The sequence below is a fragment of the Oncorhynchus gorbuscha genome, linkage group LG03 (genome assembly GCF_021184085.1).
Source record: "Oncorhynchus gorbuscha isolate QuinsamMale2020 ecotype Even-year linkage group LG03, OgorEven_v1.0, whole genome shotgun sequence".
Classification (NCBI taxonomy): Eukaryota; Metazoa; Chordata; class Actinopteri; order Salmoniformes; family Salmonidae; genus Oncorhynchus; species Oncorhynchus gorbuscha.
Window position 1 is genome coordinate 92746997 of NC_060175.1, and position 18360 is coordinate 92765356.

Below are 18360 nucleotides of genomic sequence, written 5' to 3' on the forward strand. Positions count from 1 at the left end.
TCTTTATTTTTTAGAATCCTTATGTTTTTTGTCATCTTTATTTTTTAGAATCTTTATGTTTTTTGTCATCTTTATTTTTTAGAATCTTTATGTTTTTTGTCATCTTTATTTTTTAGAATCTTTATGTTTTTTGTCATCTTTATTTTTTAGAATCTTTATGTTTTTTGTCATCTTTATTTTTTAGAATCTTTATGTTTTTTGTCATCTTTATTTTTTAGAATCCTTATGTTTTTTGTCATCTTTATTTTTTAGAATCTTTATGTTTTTTGTCATCTTTATTTTTGAATCTTTATTTTTAAAAAATCTAAATTCACATTTACAATAATAATAGTTCATATAAATGCAATTCAGTTTTCACATCAATACTGTAATGTCTGCTTCCAAATCACACTCGCAAACACGTAGATCCCCTGAAAGCAGCTCACTTTTCAGCCCTTTTTCCAGCTCACACTCTGAAACACATAGATCCCCTGAACACAGCTCACTTTCCAGCCCACTTTCCAGCACACACTCTGAAACACATAGATCCCCTGAACACAGCTCACTCTCCAGCCCACTTTCCAGCACACACTCTGAAACACATAGATCCCCTGAACACAGCTCACTCTCCAGCCCACTTTCCAGCTCACACTCTGAAACACATAGATCCCCTGAACACAGCTCACTCTCCAGCCCACTTTCCAGCTCACACTCTGAAACACATAGATCCCCTGAACATAGCTCACTGTCCAGCCCACTTTCCAGCACACACTCTGAAACACATAGATCCCCTGAACACAGCTCACTCTCCAGCCCACTTTCCAGCACACACTCTGAAACACATAGATCCCCTGAACACAGCTCACTCTCCAGCCCACTTTCCAGCACACACTTTCCAGCTGAAACACATAGATCCCCTCACTGAACACAGCTCACTCTCCAGCCCACTTTCCAGCCCACTTTCCAGCACACACTCTGAAACACATAGATCCCCTGAACACAGCTCACTCTCCAGCCCACTTTCCAGCTCACACTCTGAAACACATAGATCCCCTGAACACAGCTCACTTTCCAGCCCACTTTCCAGCTCACACTCTGAAACACATAGATCCCCTGAACACAGCTCACTTTCCAGCCCACTTTCCAGCTCACACTCTGAAACACATAGATCCCCTGAACACAGCTCACTTTCCAGCCCACTTTCCAGCTCACACTCTGAAACACATAGATCCCCTGAACACAGCTCACTCTCCAGCCCACTTTCCAGCTCACACTCTGAAACACATAGATCCCCTGAACGGACCTCACTCTCCAGATCCCAACCACCTGAATTCTGATCACCTGTTCACACACCTGTATGTCATTTAAACACACTATTTAGTTCAGATCTTTGCACCCTGTCATTGTGAGGTATTGTTTGTTTATGAACACATTCTATTCAGAGCTCTGTTCATTTCCATATTAGTCCTCCTGTGTATCATAGTTTTTGACCATCCTCACTAACATCATATTTCCTGTCATCAACATCTTGCCTGATCTCCTGGACTATGGTACTAGCCTTTTCCCTGCCTGTACTGTTGCCTTTTTGGAGTCCCTGTGTATGACATTCTGCCTGCCCCTGGACCCAGCTACCTGCCTCCTCCTGTGGTCCTTTACAAATAAACACCTGCTGTGCCCTGCAATTGAAACCAGCTCTGTGTCTCCCATTGTATTCATTACAAATACATGGGTCCATTATGACATAATATGGTTTACAGATTTAATAGTAATTTCCGCTACACCTCATCAGATCCCTCTTTACAACAAGGAGAGAGCGTGAGAACAAGAGCGAGAGAGAGGGTGATGAGGGGGGAGGAGCAATGAAGAGCTGGGACAGTGCACAGTCTGTATGCTGAGAGGCAGAGAGGTAAAAAAAAGAGTGAGGGGGGAATAAGAGAAAAAGGGTTTTCCTTCTCTGTTTGGTTTGGCACTCACACAAGAAGGGGATCTAGAGGAGGGCTTGAGAAGATTCTCTCTCCGTAAACATACTCTCAGGTACCAGCTGTGCGACTGGGTTTTGTACTCATGTCGTACCTGTTGTCTGTATAGCAGAAAGATTCAGAGCCAGAGCTGTTCAGTGTTCATTGCAGAGGCTTGGCTTAGCCTCACAGACCGGTGGCCCTATTGACATGCACAATGCCTGACACGATTGAAGGACACAGGAACTGACGGAAAGAGGCGTGATGGTGGCCGGGCAACGTGACTTGGTCATGCATCTCCAGATCTCTGCCTGCGATTGGATCGTAGTGGCTTTTTCTTCCTGATCCACATCAAACCTAATCACTGTCCCGTCTGTCTCTTGCTCAGACCTTTCTCTGAGTAGAGGTTGCTGCCAGAACACATGGCTGAAGAGGATAACCCATAGTCCTGAACGGCACTCTGTGAGGATATTTTCTGATACCGTACAACGTTTTTTTTTTCAACATGGCAGTATTGAAATCCTTTAGATTTTCCTGACACTCTTGATCGACAGTTTCAGTGAAATGTGATTTTTAAAACTTTTGCTTTGAGTTTTGCATAGAATAGGGGACAGGAAGTTGACAGGAAGTTGAACACTTGGAGATGGGGGAGCGGCAAAACAACACAAATACAACAAGTTAATAATTGAAACCATGTTATACAGCTGATTTTATACTCACTTTAATCCAGATGTTTTTACTGTAGGATGTTTTAACACAACTGGACGCTGCTAACTGGATTTCAGTTTCTTTTGATATTTGTGGCAGAAGATGGTATTTTTGTACATTGCAACAAAATTAATGGAAGTTGAATTGAAACACTGACAATGGATGACTGGAATCCTAAATCTAAAAGCATTGAAGAGGTGAAGAGGGAAGTGAAGTAAAGGAATACATACATCTTAGAGCAGGTATAGCAGTTCTGTTCTAATCCCATGAGGAGATACTTCACCTCTCTCTCTCTCTCTCTCTCTCTCTCTCTCTCTCTCTCTCTCTCTCTCTCTCTCTCTCTCTCTCTCTCTCTCTCTCTCTCTCTCCCTGTCTCTCTCTCTCTCTCTGTCTCTCTCTCTCCCTGTCTCTCTCTCTCTCTCTCTGGCGATGTTCTTCCCAAAGAAAGTGACAAGTGACAATGTCATTATCTCCTCCACTGTTGACAATGTGAAGACTGACATGTTACTGTGTGGAGAATAATGCAGCAGGGGAGAAAGAGGACAACCAGACAACAACAGTCACCTCAAAAGTAATAACATGCAGCACAACTACACCACAGAGCTGGACACCTGTGGTGGTAGCAGTCAACCCCAACCACACCCCGACCAGGAGCAATATCCCTGTACCCACGCCTGGTCAGGGTCTGGAATCCCTGCTGAATACACACAGCCTGTTGGCCAGCCCGGTGACCAGCCGTCGGGAGCCAAGGGATGTCAAGGAGGCCAAGTGAAGTCCCACACCAGTGTTGGTGCTGTTCCATCCCTGACAGTAACAGTGTTGGTGCTGTTCCATCCCTGACAGTAACAGTGTTGGTGCTGTTCCATCCCTGACAGTAACAGTGTTGGTGCTGTTCCATCCCTGACAGTAACACTGTTGGTGCTGTTCCATCCCTGACAGTAACAGTGTTGGTGCTGTTCCATCCCTGACAGTAACAGTGTTGGTGCTGTTCCATCCCAGACAGTAACAGTGTTGGTGCTGTTCCATCCCTGACAGTAACAGTGTTGGTGCTGTTCCATCCCCGACAGTTGACAGTGTTGGTGCTGTTCCATCCCTGACAGTAACAGTGTTGGTGCTGTTCCATCCCTGACAGTAACAGTGTTGGTGCTGTTCCATCCCTGACAGTAACAGTGTTGGTGCTGTTCCATCCCTGACAGTTGACAGTGTTGGTGCCGTTCCATCCCTGACAGTAACAGTGTTGGTGCTGTTCCATCCCTGACAGTAACAGTGTTGGTGTGTGTGTTCCACTGGGATTGCGCAGAGCATTCTACTGCCTAGCAACACACAAAGCGAAGGGAGTTGTTGCCCCCCCCCCCCTCCCCTGTTAGCTGCCTTTGAATGGCAGCTACATCATGTGAAGGATGCTCTCAGAGAACGACACAAAATATGTATGGCAGGCCTCTTGGGGGTACAGTGGATGAACAGTGCATTGGACAAACTAGCCTAGTCCAGTAGACTCATTTATGTTGTCGTGAAAGGTTATTTTGATCAAGAGTGCCTGACTGCCACACAACCAATTCACATAGCAGTCATTTATCGCGAGTCCTTTCCAAGGCCATTCTGGTTGTTGTTCCCCTTGAATTATCAAAATGATGATTCCCTCTGTCCCTTTCTCCCAAGCAGCGGCTTGTGCAAATAGTCAAGAGTGGACCCTGAGTCGATCCATCCCTGAGCTCCGTGTGGTAAGACAAAGCATCCATATTAAATATGAATTGAAAGAAAAGTTAGATGGAGCTTCATCTCTTTTCACACTAACTAACTTCTTTAATCTGTACAGGGGGTGCTGGGAAGTCTTCGAAGTGGCAGGTCAGCGCTGATAAACAAATACATAACAGGCAGTTATCTTCCACTAGAGAAGATTGAAGGTAAGCATGAAAAACACTTTTCTTGTTCTACCGTTTTATCTTTCATAGTGGCTCTCTGACACACATTAACTAATCTCCGCTCTGCTGTTCCATTGTCAGGGGGGGAGGTATAAGAAGGAGGTATTAGTAGATGGACAGAGTCATCTATTGCTAATCAGAGAGGAGGCAGTTACTCCTGATGCACAGGTGTGTGTAAATGTACTAGTGTATTTGCTGGAGTGTGTGTACAGTGCATTCAGAAAGTATTCAGAACCCTTAAGTTATTCCACATTATGTTACATTACAGCCATATTCTAAAATGGATTAAATCGTTTTTTCTCCTTACTAATTTACACACAATACCGCATAATGACAAAGCAAAAACAGATTTTTATTCATTTTTTCAATTGTATAAAAAAAACAGAAATATCACATTTCCATAAGTATTCAGACCCTTTACTCTGTACTTTTTTGAAGCACCTTTGGCAGCGATTACAGCCTCGAGTCGTCTTGGGTTTGACACTACAAGCTTGGCACACCTATATTTGGGGAGTTTCTCCCATTCCTCTCTGCAGATCCTCTCAAGCTCTGTCAGGTTGGATGGGGAGCGTCGCTGCACAGCTATTTTCAGGTCTCTTCAGAGATGTTCGATCGGGTTCTAGTCCTGGCTCTGGCTGGGCCACTCAAGGACATTCAGAGACTTGTACCGAAGCCACTCCTGCATTGTCTTGGCTATGTTGTCCTGCTGTGTTGTCCTGTTTTCCAATTCTGAGGTCTCTCTGTACTTTGCTCCATTCATCTTTCCCTTGATCCTGACTAGTCTCCCAGTCCCCACCACTGAAAAACATCCCCACAACATGATGCCGCCACCACCATGCTTCACTGTAGGGATGGTGTCAGGTTTCCTCCAGACGGGACGCTTGGCATTCTGGCCAAAGAGTTCAATCTTGGTTTCATCAGACCAGAGAATCTTGCTTCTCATGGTCTGAGAGTCCTTTAGGTGTCTTTTGGCAAACTCCAAGCAGGCTGTTGTGGCTTTTACTGAGGAGTGGCTTCCGTCTGGCCACTCTAACATAATGGCCTGCTTTCCTGGTTAAATAAAGGTTAAATAAAAATAAAACAACTTGATTGGAGTCCACCTGTGGTAAGTTCAATTTATTGGACATGATTTGGAAAGGCACACACCTGTCTTTAAAAGGTCACAGATTTGACAGTGCATGTCAGAGCAAAAACCCAGCCATGAGGTAGAAGGAATTGTCCATAGAGCTCCAAGACAGGATTGTATCCAGGCACAGATCTGGGGAAAGGTACAAAAAATTCTGCAGCATTTTAGGTCCCCAAGAACACAGTGGCCTCCATAATTCTTAAATGGAAGAAGTTTAGAAACTTGGCCAAACTGAGAAACGGAGAAGGGCCTTGGTCAGAGAGGATCTGATCAACGTAAACAGGATGACCCTGAGCTCAATTTCCAGTCTCGTAACAAAGGATCTGAATACTTGTGTAAATAAGGTATTTCTGTTTTTTATTTTTATAAATTTGCAAAAATATCTTAAAAGCTTGTTTTTACTTTGTCGTTATGGTGTATTGTCTGTAGATTGATGAAGACATTTTTTTATTTAATACATTTTAGAATAAGGCTATACTTTCCGAATGCACTGTATACCTTGTTGCATTGTTGTTGATGCACAATGATGAGTTGAGAAATAATTACAGAGTTACAATCTAACCAACTCATCTTAATCCTTATCCTGACCCATCTGGCACTTGTCTCCCTCTCGCCTCTCGCCTCCCGCTTCTCTTCCCTCTCCTACCAAATCTCTGTCTGTAGTTCAGCAACTGGGTAGATGCAGTGGTCCTTGTGTTCAGTCTGGAGAATGAGGCCAGCTTCCAGGATGTGTACCAGCTGTACAGCCAGCTCAACACACACCGCAGCCGTGCTGACATCCCACTTGTTGTGGTTGGGACACAAGGTACGGAACATGGAGGAACGAAAATGGATGGATATGTTCAGGGAAATGTAAGAGGGCAGATGGATAGCATCTACAGAACCATTAGCCTTATTTGATATAATTAGATGGAAGAAAGTGAGCATATACTGTACAAGCTACTGTAACCTATATGACTTCATCTCAGTGTCTGAAGCCCCACGGTCTCCGCTGTCCTCTTTCTATAGATAAAATCAGCGGTACCAACCCACGTGTGATTGAGGACATGCGTGCCCGGCAGCTATGTGTTGATGTGAGGCACTGTGTGTTCTATGAGACCTGTGCCACCTATGGGCTCAACGTAGACCGGGTTTTTCAGGAGGGTGAGTTAACTGAAGTTGAGCATTGGTGTCAGAGCTGGGGACCCAAAGGTACAGACACACACAATAAATCATTCTGGTCGCACTATACACAAATGCTTCACAAATCATTTCAAAGCAATGCCATTCTACATAAAGGATTATATCACAAGTCTATGTTGTTTGACCAGAGATGCACAGCTGTACTTACTTACCTGACACCTACAATTCACATCCTGAAGTAATGAGCGATTAGTGCCATCTCACTAGTGCAGTATTTCTCTCTCCTCTCAGCTGCCCAGAAAATAGTCGCACAGAAGAAACAGTCTGCGTTCCTGGCCTCCTGCAAGTCTCTTCCTAACTCCCCCAGTCACTCTGGGGGCTCCACATCGGGGTCAGCATCCTTCCCTGGACAGGTAACATGCCTCACACTGTTCACATCTGTCTTTTTCCCAGGCTTATCTCTTCTGTGTTGTTGACAGAAAATGAATACTGTAGTGCAGTGGGACCCACAGGTGGATACCAGCTACAGTACTGAAGCTCCTCCTATAGGCCTAAACCTTGAGCTGTGGCTAGATACATTGTTGTCACCCACAATAAAATCGTGGAGGGGACTGTGGATCTGTCTCCTGCATTAGTATGATATCTCAGACAGCACTAGCCTGATTTTGACAATACTTGGGTGAATGATGCGTCTTGCCATAGAGAGCTGCCATGTATACAATTACACTGATTGGCTAGATGGTTGTGCTATCACAACAGATTTCAAATTCAAACTTTGAAAGGTCACACCCCTCACCCAATTTGACCTAGTCATGACATTTGGTACATAGGTCACTCTCCTCACAAGGACCAAATTTGTCTCAGGGACCCACAAGGTCCACAATGATGGATTTGACACCTTTTTGAATTTTGTGAAAAACACATAAAAGGCTACTCCTTCGGCACCGAATGACCGATCAGGACTAATCTTGTTACGTGGCAGCTATGGTCAAAGATGTCTCAACGCAATATTTTCCAGACTAGCACCTAAAACATCATGGCCAATATTGACCAATAAACATTCACGAGGGCGTATTCTATGCACATAAATGCAAATCAGTCAAGGATATTCGTATTGTAATAAAAGTTGGTTCACATGTTGCAAACACTGTGAAGATTCAACATATGCAAGAACATTCATGTTGACCACACGATGGCGCTATAACAGGCACATGTTTATATCTCTTGATCTGTTTGACTCAGAGAGGAAATTTGGCACACATGCTCAGGAATATAAGTCTAGCTAACCCACGTGATATCGCAGTCACCACTGGTCCAATTTTTGATTAAACTTGGGTGAATTATGTATCTTTCCATAGAGATCCGACATTTACAAAATTATACTGATTGGCCCAAGGCGGGAGTTTTTTGTTCATCTGGGGGCTTAAAAGAGGACCTTGATGGATTCAAAGAATGGTTCAAAAAGTTTGGGAACCACAGATGTAGGATTTAGTCTCGTAGATACCAAATGTATTCAGGAGGAAGAGCATGTTGTCTTGTCCGTTTGTCTAGTTTTCTCTGTTTCATCTCATTTGTCCCCATCCTCTCTCTGTATTCCTTGTGCCACTCTCCGTATGCCCTCTTGTCCATCCCCCTGTCTGTCCCCCTGTCTGTCGCCCTGTCTGTGCCCCTGTCTGTCGCCCTGTCCGTCACCCTGTCCGTCGCCCTGTCCGTCCCCCTGTCCGTCACCCTGTCTGTCCCCGTGTCTGTCGCCCTGTCTGTCCCCCTGTCTGTCCACCCTGTCCGTCGCCCTGTCCGTCCCCCTGTCCGTCGCCCTGTCCGTCCCCCTGTCCGTCGCCCTGTCCGTCGCCCTGTCTGTCCCCCTGTCTGTCGACCTGTCTGTCGCCCTGTCTGTCGCCCTGTCTGTCCCCCTGTCTGTCGCCCTGTCTGTCCCCCTGTCTGTCGCCCTGTCTGTCGCCCTGTCTGTCGCCCTGTCCTCCCCTCCCTCTCCTTCTCAGGCCAGTAATGGAAGACTGAATAGTGGCTACCCCTCCTCCCTACCCTCCACCCCTGTGATCAGCCACAGAGAGCTGCGGGGCGGGGCAGGGGCGGTGGCAGCGGTAGAAGGGGGTGGCAGTATCAGCTCCTCAGGGTCCATGAGAAACATCCCTCAACGGCGGACCTCTCTGTTCAAGGTCAGTTACTGTTCTCAGAATCTCTGGTGATCAAATTATTGGAATCTTTCATCAGCGGAACAATGTTCCAAAGAGCCATATTATTAAAACAAGCTGATTTAAAAACAGGGCTAAAATAAATGTACAGTTTAACATACAGTAATAGTCACACCGTTTCGCATCTGTCCTGTACACTTGTGTCAGTCCATATTTATACCTGTCACACTCTCATCTCTAACCCTATAATGTTGATACAACTTCTCTCAGAACCGTCGAGGCAGTGGCAGTGAAAAGAATGTTGACCCTAAAGGTGACGTGGGCAGTGGCCGGGCCATCGCTATCAAACAGGTCAGTGTGACACACACTGGATATTGTGTATAATGAATAGATTAGTTTCAGTTCTTCAGTCATGGAAGGGAACCTAATGACATTAAACCCATTGTTTGTAACAGAGTATCCTGTCAAAGCGGAGTGGGAGCTCACTGAACAAAGAGTGGAAGAAGAAATATGTCACTCTGTCCAACAACGGCTCACTGGTCTATCACCCCAGCCACAATGTAAGTCACACCACAATCAACCAGACCAACACCAGTAACATGATCTCATCTTAGTTATCAGATACAAAACCAGTCAAAAGTTTGGACACACCTACTCATTCGAGGGGTTTTCTTTATTTGTACTATTTTCTACATTGTAGAATAATAGTAATGACATCAAATCTATGAAATAACACACATGGAATCATGTAATAACCAAAAAAGTGTTAAACAAATCAAAATATATTTTAGATGTTAGATTCTTCAAAGTAGCCATCCTTTGCCTACCTACACTCTTGGCATTCTCTCAGCCAGCTTCATGAGGTAGTCGCCTGGAATGCATATCAATTAACTAGTGTGCCTTGTTAAAAGTTAATTTGTGGAATTTCTTTCCTTCTTAATGCGTTTGAGCCAATCAGTTGTGTTGTGACATGGTAGCGGTGGTATGCAGAAGAGAGCCCTATTTGGTAAAATACCATGGCAAGAACAGTTCAAATAAGCAAAGAGAAATGACAGTCCATCATTACCTTAAGACACGAAGGTCAGTCAATCCGGAACATTTCAATAACTTTGAGAGTTTCTTCCAGTGCAGTCGCAAAAAACATCAAGAGCTATGATGAAACTGGCTCTCATGAGGACCGCCACTGGAAAGGAAGACCCAGAGTCACCTCCGCTGCAGAGGATAAGTTCATTAGAGTTACCAGCCTCAGATTGCAGCCCAAATAAATGCTTCATGAGTTCAAGTAATAGCCACATCTCAACATCAGCTGTTCAGAGGAGACTGTGAATCAGTCCTTCATGGACGAATTGCTGCAAAGAAACCACCACTAAAGGACACCAAAAATAATAAGAAACTTGCTTAGGCCAAGAAACACGGGCAATGGACATTAGACCGGTGGAGATCTGTCCTTTGGTTTGATGAGTCCAAATTTGAGATTTTTGTGAGATGCAGAGTAGGTGAACGGATGATTTCCACATGTGTAGTCCCCACTGTGAAGCATGGAGGAGGAGGTGTGATGATGTGGGGCTGCTTTGCTGGTGACACTGTGGGTGATTTATTTAGATTTCAAGGCACACTTAACCAGCATGGCTACCACAGCATTCTAATGCGATACGCCATCCCATCTGGTTTACACTTAGTGGGACTATCATTTGTTTTTCAACAGGACAATGACCCAACACACCTCCAGGCTGTGTAAGGGCTATTTGACCAAGAAGGAGAGTGATGGAATGCTGCATCAGATGACCTGGCCTCAACCCAATTGAGATGGTTTAGGATGAGTTGGACCGCAGAGTGAAGGAAAAGCTGCCAACAAGTGCTTAGCATATGTGGGAACTCCTTCAAGGCTGTTGGAAAACATTCAAGGTGAAGCTGGTTGAGAGAATGCCAAGCATGTGCAAGGCTGTCATCAAGGAAATGTGACTACTGTAGGGGTGCATACTGGCGGCAGAGAAGTCAGACGCAGGAGAGCAAAAACTGTGTTTCCAACAGAGCAGTTTAATAATAAAAACCCACCGGAAACCAGAACAATCAATAAATGGGTACAAAACCCGACGCACACCAGACATAACGTGCACAAGCACTTACAATAAACAATACCGGACAGGAAATGGGGGGAACAGAGGGTTAAATACAGAACATCTAATTGATGGAATTGAAACCAGGTGTGTGGGAAGACAAGACAAAACAAATAGAGAATGAAAGGTGGATCGGCGATGGCTATAAGACCGGTGACGTCGACCGCCGAACGTCGCCCCAACAAGGAGAGGGACCGACTTCGGAGGAAGTCGTGACAGCTACTTTGAAGAACCTTAAAATCTCAAATAGATTTTGATTTGTTTAACACTTTTTTGGTTACTACATGATTCCATATGTGTTATTTCTTAAATTTGATGTCTTCACTATAATTCTACAATGTAGAAAATTTTAAAAATGGGTAGGTGTGTCCAAACTTTTGACTGGTACTGTATACAATGGGGCAAAAAAGTATTTAGTCAGCCACCAATTGTGCAAGTTCTCCCACTTAAAAAGATGAGAGAGGCCTGTAATTTTCATCATAGGTACAACTTCAGCTGTCAAAGGACACCAGAAACAAAATTGTAGACCTGCACCAGGCTGGGAAGACTGAATATCCAATAGGTAAGCAGCTTGGTTTGAAGAAATCAACTGTGGGAGCAATTATTAGAAAATGGAAGACATACAAGACCACTGATAATCTCCCTCGATCTGGGGCTCCACACAAGATCTCACCCTGTGGGGTCAAAATGATCACAAGAATGGTTAGCAAAAATCCCAGAACCACACGGGGGGACCTAGTGAATGACCTGCAGAGAGCTGGGACCAAAGTAACAAAGCCTACCATCAGTAACACACTACGCCGCCAGGGACTCAAATCCTGCAGTGCCAGACGTGTCCCCCTGCTTAAGCCAGTACATGTCCAGGCACGTCTGAAGTTTGCTAGAGAGCATTTGGATGATCCAGAAGAAGATTGGGAGAATGTCATATGGTCAGATGAAACCAAAATATAACTTTTTGGTAAAAACTCAATTCGTCGTGTTTGGAGGACAAAGAATGCTGAGTTGCATCCAAAGAACACCATACCTACTGTGAAGCATGGGGGTGGAAACATCATGCTTTGGGGCTGTTTTTCTGCAAAGGGACCAGGAGGACTGATCCGTGTAAAGGAAAGAATGAATGGGGCCTTGTATCGTGAGATTTTGAGTGAAAACCTCCTTCCATCAGCAAGGGCATTGAAGATAAAATGTGGCTGGGTCTTTCAGCATGACAATGATCCCAAACACACCGCCCGGGCAACGAAGGAGTGACTTCGTAAGAAGCATTTCAAGGTCCTGGAGTGGCCTAGCCAGTCTCCCGATCTCAACCCCATAGGAAATCTTTGGAGGGAGTTGAAAGTCCATGTTGCCCAGCAACAGCTCCAAAACATCACTGCTCTAGAGGAGATCTGCATGGAGGAATGGGCCAAAATACCAGAAACAGTGTGTGAAAACCTTGTGAAAACTTACAGAAAACTTTTGAGCTCTGTCATTGCCAACAAAGGGTATATAACAAAGTATTGAGATAAACTTTTGTTATTGACCAAATACTTATTTTCCACCATAATTTGTAAATAAATTCATTAAAAATCCTACAATGTGATTTTCTGGATTTTTTTCCCTCATTTTGTCTGTCATAGTTGAAGTGTACCTATGATGAAAATTACAGGCCTCTCTCATATTTTTAAGTGGGAGAACTTGCACAATTGGTGGCTGACGAAATACTTTTTTGCCCCACCGTATATATATTTTTTTATGATGTTAAATTAGTTTAAATCTATTTTGATGTGAGAATTCACTGTGCTGAGAACTGTAATACACAGTAAAATTGCAATATTTCGAGAAAAAAACAAACATTTAATTTCTATTCTTGCGAAATTTAGCAAATCAATCTAGTTTAACAGGTATAATCTTGGTGGTTTCAGGACTATATACAGAATTCTCACGCTAAAGAGATCGACCTACTGCGTGTCACAGTGAAGGTTCCAGGGAAACGCCCACCAAGGGCAGTCCCCCCTTATGGGCCCTCCCCTGGCCTGAACGGTGTGGCCAAGGATGCTGCACCCACAGAGAGCGCCAGTGCCCCATTATTACCACCAAGCCTTGTGCCTGTTGAAGAACAGCCTGGTGCATTGTCTTCTCCCAGAGATAGAGGAGTAAAACGTTGTCCATCAACACTGTCCAGCAAGTCACATAGTGCTGGTATGTCAGAAATGTAATAATAATATGTTTCTAATATACAGTATGTCAATGTGGGCTTTGGAGCATGATAGTACCAGAGCTGCAAGTTCCCTCAACACATAACAAACAGTGTTTTATTCATCTTTGTACCCCAATGTCAGATGCTATTGAAGGAGCAACCAGTCCCCCTTTTGGAAAAGATGGTCAATCCTCTCCAATGATGGACAAAAGGAAGAAAACAAGGAAGAAGAGTATGAACCAGAAAGGCGACACAGCTATTGGACAGGCTGAAGGTGAGCACTGGGCCTCCTACTGTATCTCTACCAGATTATTCTGCACTCTATATAAATCTATTTGCTGTTATTTTCCCTAATCTCCTGCTAATCTGGGCTAAACTGTTGCCCTGCAGCCAAGCACAAAATGTGGAAATGAAAAGCTTTGGTACCTTGAGAAACAATAACAAGACAGGTAACAACAAGGAACAGTGAGGAGCTGACTGGCTCACTGAATCTACCTGTTGTTTCATGCCTGTTTGTCTGTTTGTCTGTCTACCTAGCAAGTGTATTAGACATTTCTGATTGACCTGTGATTTGTAAGGTTTGTTGTTGGTTTTTGTTACTGTCTTTCTCTCAATCACCCTTTTTCAACTTTTTGCATCATGCTCAATGTCTGCCTGCTCGGTGTCCTTTAAAAAAATGATCAGCGAACATCTCATGGTGATGAAGTGAGTCTGTGTTTATGCTGGTTACGTGTGCTTTTTGTGGATGTACTGTAAAGAAGTGTTAACCAGGATTTGAACTTACTAAATATGGCGGACTAATGGTATTACATTTTCAACGTGTCTTTGTAGATGAGGAGAATACTGGCTTCATCATCGTGTCCAGCACGGGGCAGACGTGGCACTTTGAGGCCCAGAGTCTGGAGGACAGAGATGCCTGGGTGACGGCCATAGAGAGCCAGATACTGGCCAGCCTGCAATCCTGTGAGAGCCTCAGGAACAAGGCAAGGAACTGACTGGGCAGCAGCCTGGGATGTGTGGAAATATGTACTGTTTAAAAATAGTATTCAAAGTTGATTTCTTATAATAGACTATATAAATGGAAATAGTTTTGAATGTTTTATAATATATAACATGGGTTCCCTGTGGAACCCTTCTGGAGAGTGAAGATAATGCTGATTGGCTGTGTACTGACAGGCGTTGCGGTCCAAGTTGCTGATTCCTTAGAGACGTATTCAGTCACAATGCGCATCCACTTCATACTTGTGAAATGTCAACTATGTGTTCTTTCATAGGCACGGAGGAGCAGCCAGAGTGAGGCGGTGGCCATACAGGCCATTCGCAATGCCAAGGGCAACAGCTTCTGTGTGGACTGTGAAGCACCAAGTGGGTTTCTAGACTTGACCTCCTCTCTCACTCTCTTTGTATATATCTCTAACTCTCTAGTTAAAAACGTATTCTATTCAATGTCCATGCATGTGCAAAGAGGTCAGTATTATACTATGTACAAGATACAGCTTTTCATTTTTTTCAGTAGTAATGAAAAAGGAGTCATTAGTGCAAAATGATTGATTACGTTAGAAGCAGCCTTTATTTTAGCCAATCCCTTACTCTCGATCTCAATCCCTCTGCTTTGGTTTGGATGTCCTCTCCAGACCCCACGTGGGCTAGCCTCAACCTGGGGGCGTTGATCTGCATCGAGTGTTCAGGGATCCACCGTAATCTTGGGACACACCTGTCCCGCGTCCGCTCTCTGGACCTGGATGACTGGCCCAGGGAGCTGACACAGGTCCTGACTGCCATCGGCAACCACTTGGCCAATAGCATCTGGGAATGCCACACCCAGGGCAGACACAAACCCACACCCAACGCCACACGGTGAGGGTCCTGGTTCAGTGTAATAGATAGGAAACATCTGGATGCTTTATTTATGGTCACCTGTTTTGTGAGAGTTCAAAAGAAAAGCCAATACTTTTGTCCAATGAAGACCATTATTTGACTAGAATAAGATTTAAATAGTTGAATCCAAGAATGTGTTGCAGATGATCAAATCAAATCAAAGTTTATTTGTCACGTGCGCCAAATACAACAGTGAAATGCTTACTTACAGGCTCTAACCAATAGTGCAAAAAAAGTATTAGGCGAACAATAGGTGAGAAAATAAATAAAAACAACAGTAAAAAGACTATATACAGTAGCGAGGCTACACACAGACACCGGTTAGTCAGGCTGATTGAGGTGGTATGTACATGTAGATATGGTTAAAGTGACAATGCATATATGATGAACAGAGAGTAGCAGTAGCGTAAAAGAGGGGTTGGCGGGTGGTGGGTGGCGGGACACAATTCAGATAGCCCAGTTAGCCAATGTGTGGGATCACTGGTTGGTCGGGCCAATTGAGGTAGTATGTACATTAATGTATAGTTAAAGTGACTGTGCATATATGATAAACAGAGAGTAGCAGCAGCGTAAAAGAGGGGTTGGGGGGCACACAGTGCAAATAGTCTGGGTAACCATTTGATTACCTGTTCAGGAGTCTTATGGCTCGGGGGTAAAAACTGTTGAGAAGCCTTTTTGTCCTAGACTTGGCACTCCGGTACCGCTTGCCATGCGGTAGTAAAGAGAACAGTCTATGACTGAGGTGGCTGGGGTCTTTGACAATTTTTAGGGCCTTCCTCTGACACCTCCTGGTGTAGAGGTCCTGGATGGCAGGCAGCTTAGCCTCAGTGATGTACTGGGCCGTATGCACTACCCTCTGTAGTGCCTTGCGGTCGGAGGCTGAGCAATTGCCGTACCAGGCAGTGATGCAACCAGTCAGTCAGATGCTCTCGATGTTGCCGCTGTAGAACCTTTTGAGGATCTCAGGACACATGCCAAATCTTTTTAGTTTCCTGAGGGGGAATATGCTTTGTCATGCCCTCTTCACAACTGTCTTGGTGTGTTTGGACCATTCTAGTTTGTTGGTGATGTGGACACCAAGGAACTTGAAGCTCTCAACCTGCTCCACTACAGACCCGTTGATGAGAATGGGGTCGTGCTCGGTCCTCCTTTTCCTGTAGTCCACAATCATCTCCTTAGTCTTGGTTACGTTGAGGGATAGGTTGTTATTCTGGCACTGGCCAGGTCTTTGACCTCCTCCCTATAGGCAGTCTCTTCGTTGTCGGTGATCAGGCCTACCACTGTTGTGTCGTCTGCAAACTTAATGATGGTGTTGGAGTCTGGCCACTCAGTCTAGGGTGAACAGGGAGTACAGGAGGGGACTGAGCACGCACCCCTGGGGGTCTCCTGTGTCGAGGATCAGCGTGGCAGATGTGTTGCTACCTACCCTCACCACCTGGGGTTGGCCCATCAGGAACTCCAGGATCCAGTTGCAGAGGGAGGTGTTTAGTCCCAGGATTAGGCTTAGTGATGAGCTTTGAGGGTACTATGGTGTTGAACGCTGAGCTGTAGTCAATGAATAACATTCTCACATAGGTGTTCCTTTTGTCCAGGTGGGAAAAGGCAGTGTGGAGTGCAATAGAGATTGCATCATCTGTGGATCTGTTTGGGCAGTATGCAAATTGGAGTGGGTCTAGGGTTTCTGGGATAATGTTGTTGATGTGAGCCATTACCGGCCTTTCAAAGCACTTCATGGCTACAGACGTGAGTGCTACGGGTCTGTGGTAATTTAGGCAGGTTGCCTTCGTGTTCTTGGGAACAGGGACTATGGTGGTCTGCTTGAAACATGTTGGTATTACAGACTCAATCAGGGACATGTTGAAAATGTCAGTGAAGACACCTGCCAGTTGGTCAGCACATGCCCGGAGCACACGTCCTGGAAGATACTGTATGTTGCCACAGAGATCTCTCTCTTGATCCATGAGCAGTTTCCGTGGTAATTCACCTGTATGCTTGTGTCTCTCTCACAGAGAGGAGAGAGAATCATGGATTCGTGCAAAATACGAGCAGCGTGTGTTTGTGGCACCCCTGCCTGCTCCAAGTCCCACAGGCCCAGGGGACACTGCAATGTCTGTGTGTCTGCTCTCCGCGGTGACAGAGAGGGATTTGCCCAGGCTCCTACTGCTCCTGGCCCACAGCAACAAGGAGCAGATCAACACTGCCCTGGCCAACGGAGGAACACCCTCACAGCAACAGCCTCACACCTCCCTGCACGCTGCCTGTCAGCTGGGTGATGTCGTAATGACACAGCTGCTAGTCTGGGTAAGGCCCGGGTCTCGACAAATTATTTGTTGATGATGATCTTCCCCAAGCACCGGACACAAATGGTTCGCCTTTAGCCCAAGTCAAATGTTGTCACATTAAAATAATGAATTAATTAATTCACATATTCTCAATGATTATATTTTGGGGTAATTTTATACAGAATGTAAATGGTGAATTGTTCAATCTCTCCCTCCCTGCAGTATGGAAGTGATGTGAAGGCCAGGGATCCTCAGGGCCGGACAGCCATGACCATGGCTAGAAAAACTGGGAGCAAAGAGTGTGCTGACATCCTCCTGCAACATGGCTGCCCTAACGAGGTCTCACCTAATTGATCCGCACTTGGTGTCTCCCGTAGACTTAGCACTTCCAGCCTCAGCAGCCTGGCTCATACCAATTCCAGGAAGAGGGTTTCGTATCTTTAACGGCCATGGTAGCACACAAAGGCTGGTGAAAAAAGCTTCTATGGATGTGGTTTTGAAAGTGAGGAAGGTAACAAGAATATAAAGAAAGTACTCCACTTACAAAAGTAAAGCATAGAAAGAGAACATATCAAGCAACTAAAAAAGCTTTAGATAATAAATTTGCCTGTTTTACAATATTGAGAAGTCATACCGACATACAATGACCGATTATAATAATGATTTTGTAATATATACTGTACTTTTATGTAATTCTGCCTGCTGGAACATCTAAGACTTGTTTGTAGCCATGCAGGGTAACAACAACATTGACTGCAATTGTTTTCTTTGATTTTCAGAGTACTTTATCAATAGACCATAGGATTTTATCTGACTGTATACTTTCAACCATTTTCTGTTTGTTATTTGTTACAATGTATCTATTCTTCTCACTGTTTCTATTTGAAACTTTATGAACGGTAAGTAAAATAAATAAAATATCTCCAAAAGTAAAAGTCTGTT

At 44.6% G+C, this 18360-nt stretch overlaps 1 protein-coding gene across 1 annotated transcript in view; it reads left to right on the top strand.

The window, feature by feature from the left end:
• The window catches only part of LOC124032236 (arf-GAP with GTPase, ANK repeat and PH domain-containing protein 2-like), a 25505-nt gene extending 7152 nt beyond the window's left edge, over positions 1 to 18353 (top strand). Inside the window, exons 2-17 of the mRNA XM_046344483.1 lie at positions 4308 to 4366; positions 4462 to 4549; positions 4650 to 4735; positions 6357 to 6498; positions 6702 to 6836; positions 7107 to 7228; positions 8813 to 8989; positions 9236 to 9316; positions 9421 to 9525; positions 12984 to 13260; positions 13401 to 13532; positions 14090 to 14241; positions 14533 to 14623; positions 14893 to 15115; positions 17146 to 17437; positions 17641 to 18353. Of these exons, the coding sequence (XP_046200439.1) occupies positions 4308 to 4366; positions 4462 to 4549; positions 4650 to 4735; positions 6357 to 6498; positions 6702 to 6836; positions 7107 to 7228; positions 8813 to 8989; positions 9236 to 9316; positions 9421 to 9525; positions 12984 to 13260; positions 13401 to 13532; positions 14090 to 14241; positions 14533 to 14623; positions 14893 to 15115; positions 17146 to 17437; positions 17641 to 17772 (2294 nt within the window). The 3' untranslated portion in view covers positions 17773 to 18353. The remainder of the gene's footprint in view (positions 1 to 4307; positions 4367 to 4461; positions 4550 to 4649; positions 4736 to 6356; positions 6499 to 6701; positions 6837 to 7106; positions 7229 to 8812; positions 8990 to 9235; positions 9317 to 9420; positions 9526 to 12983; positions 13261 to 13400; positions 13533 to 14089; positions 14242 to 14532; positions 14624 to 14892; positions 15116 to 17145; positions 17438 to 17640) is intronic.
• The last annotated feature ends 7 nt before the right edge of the window (positions 18354 to 18360 follow it).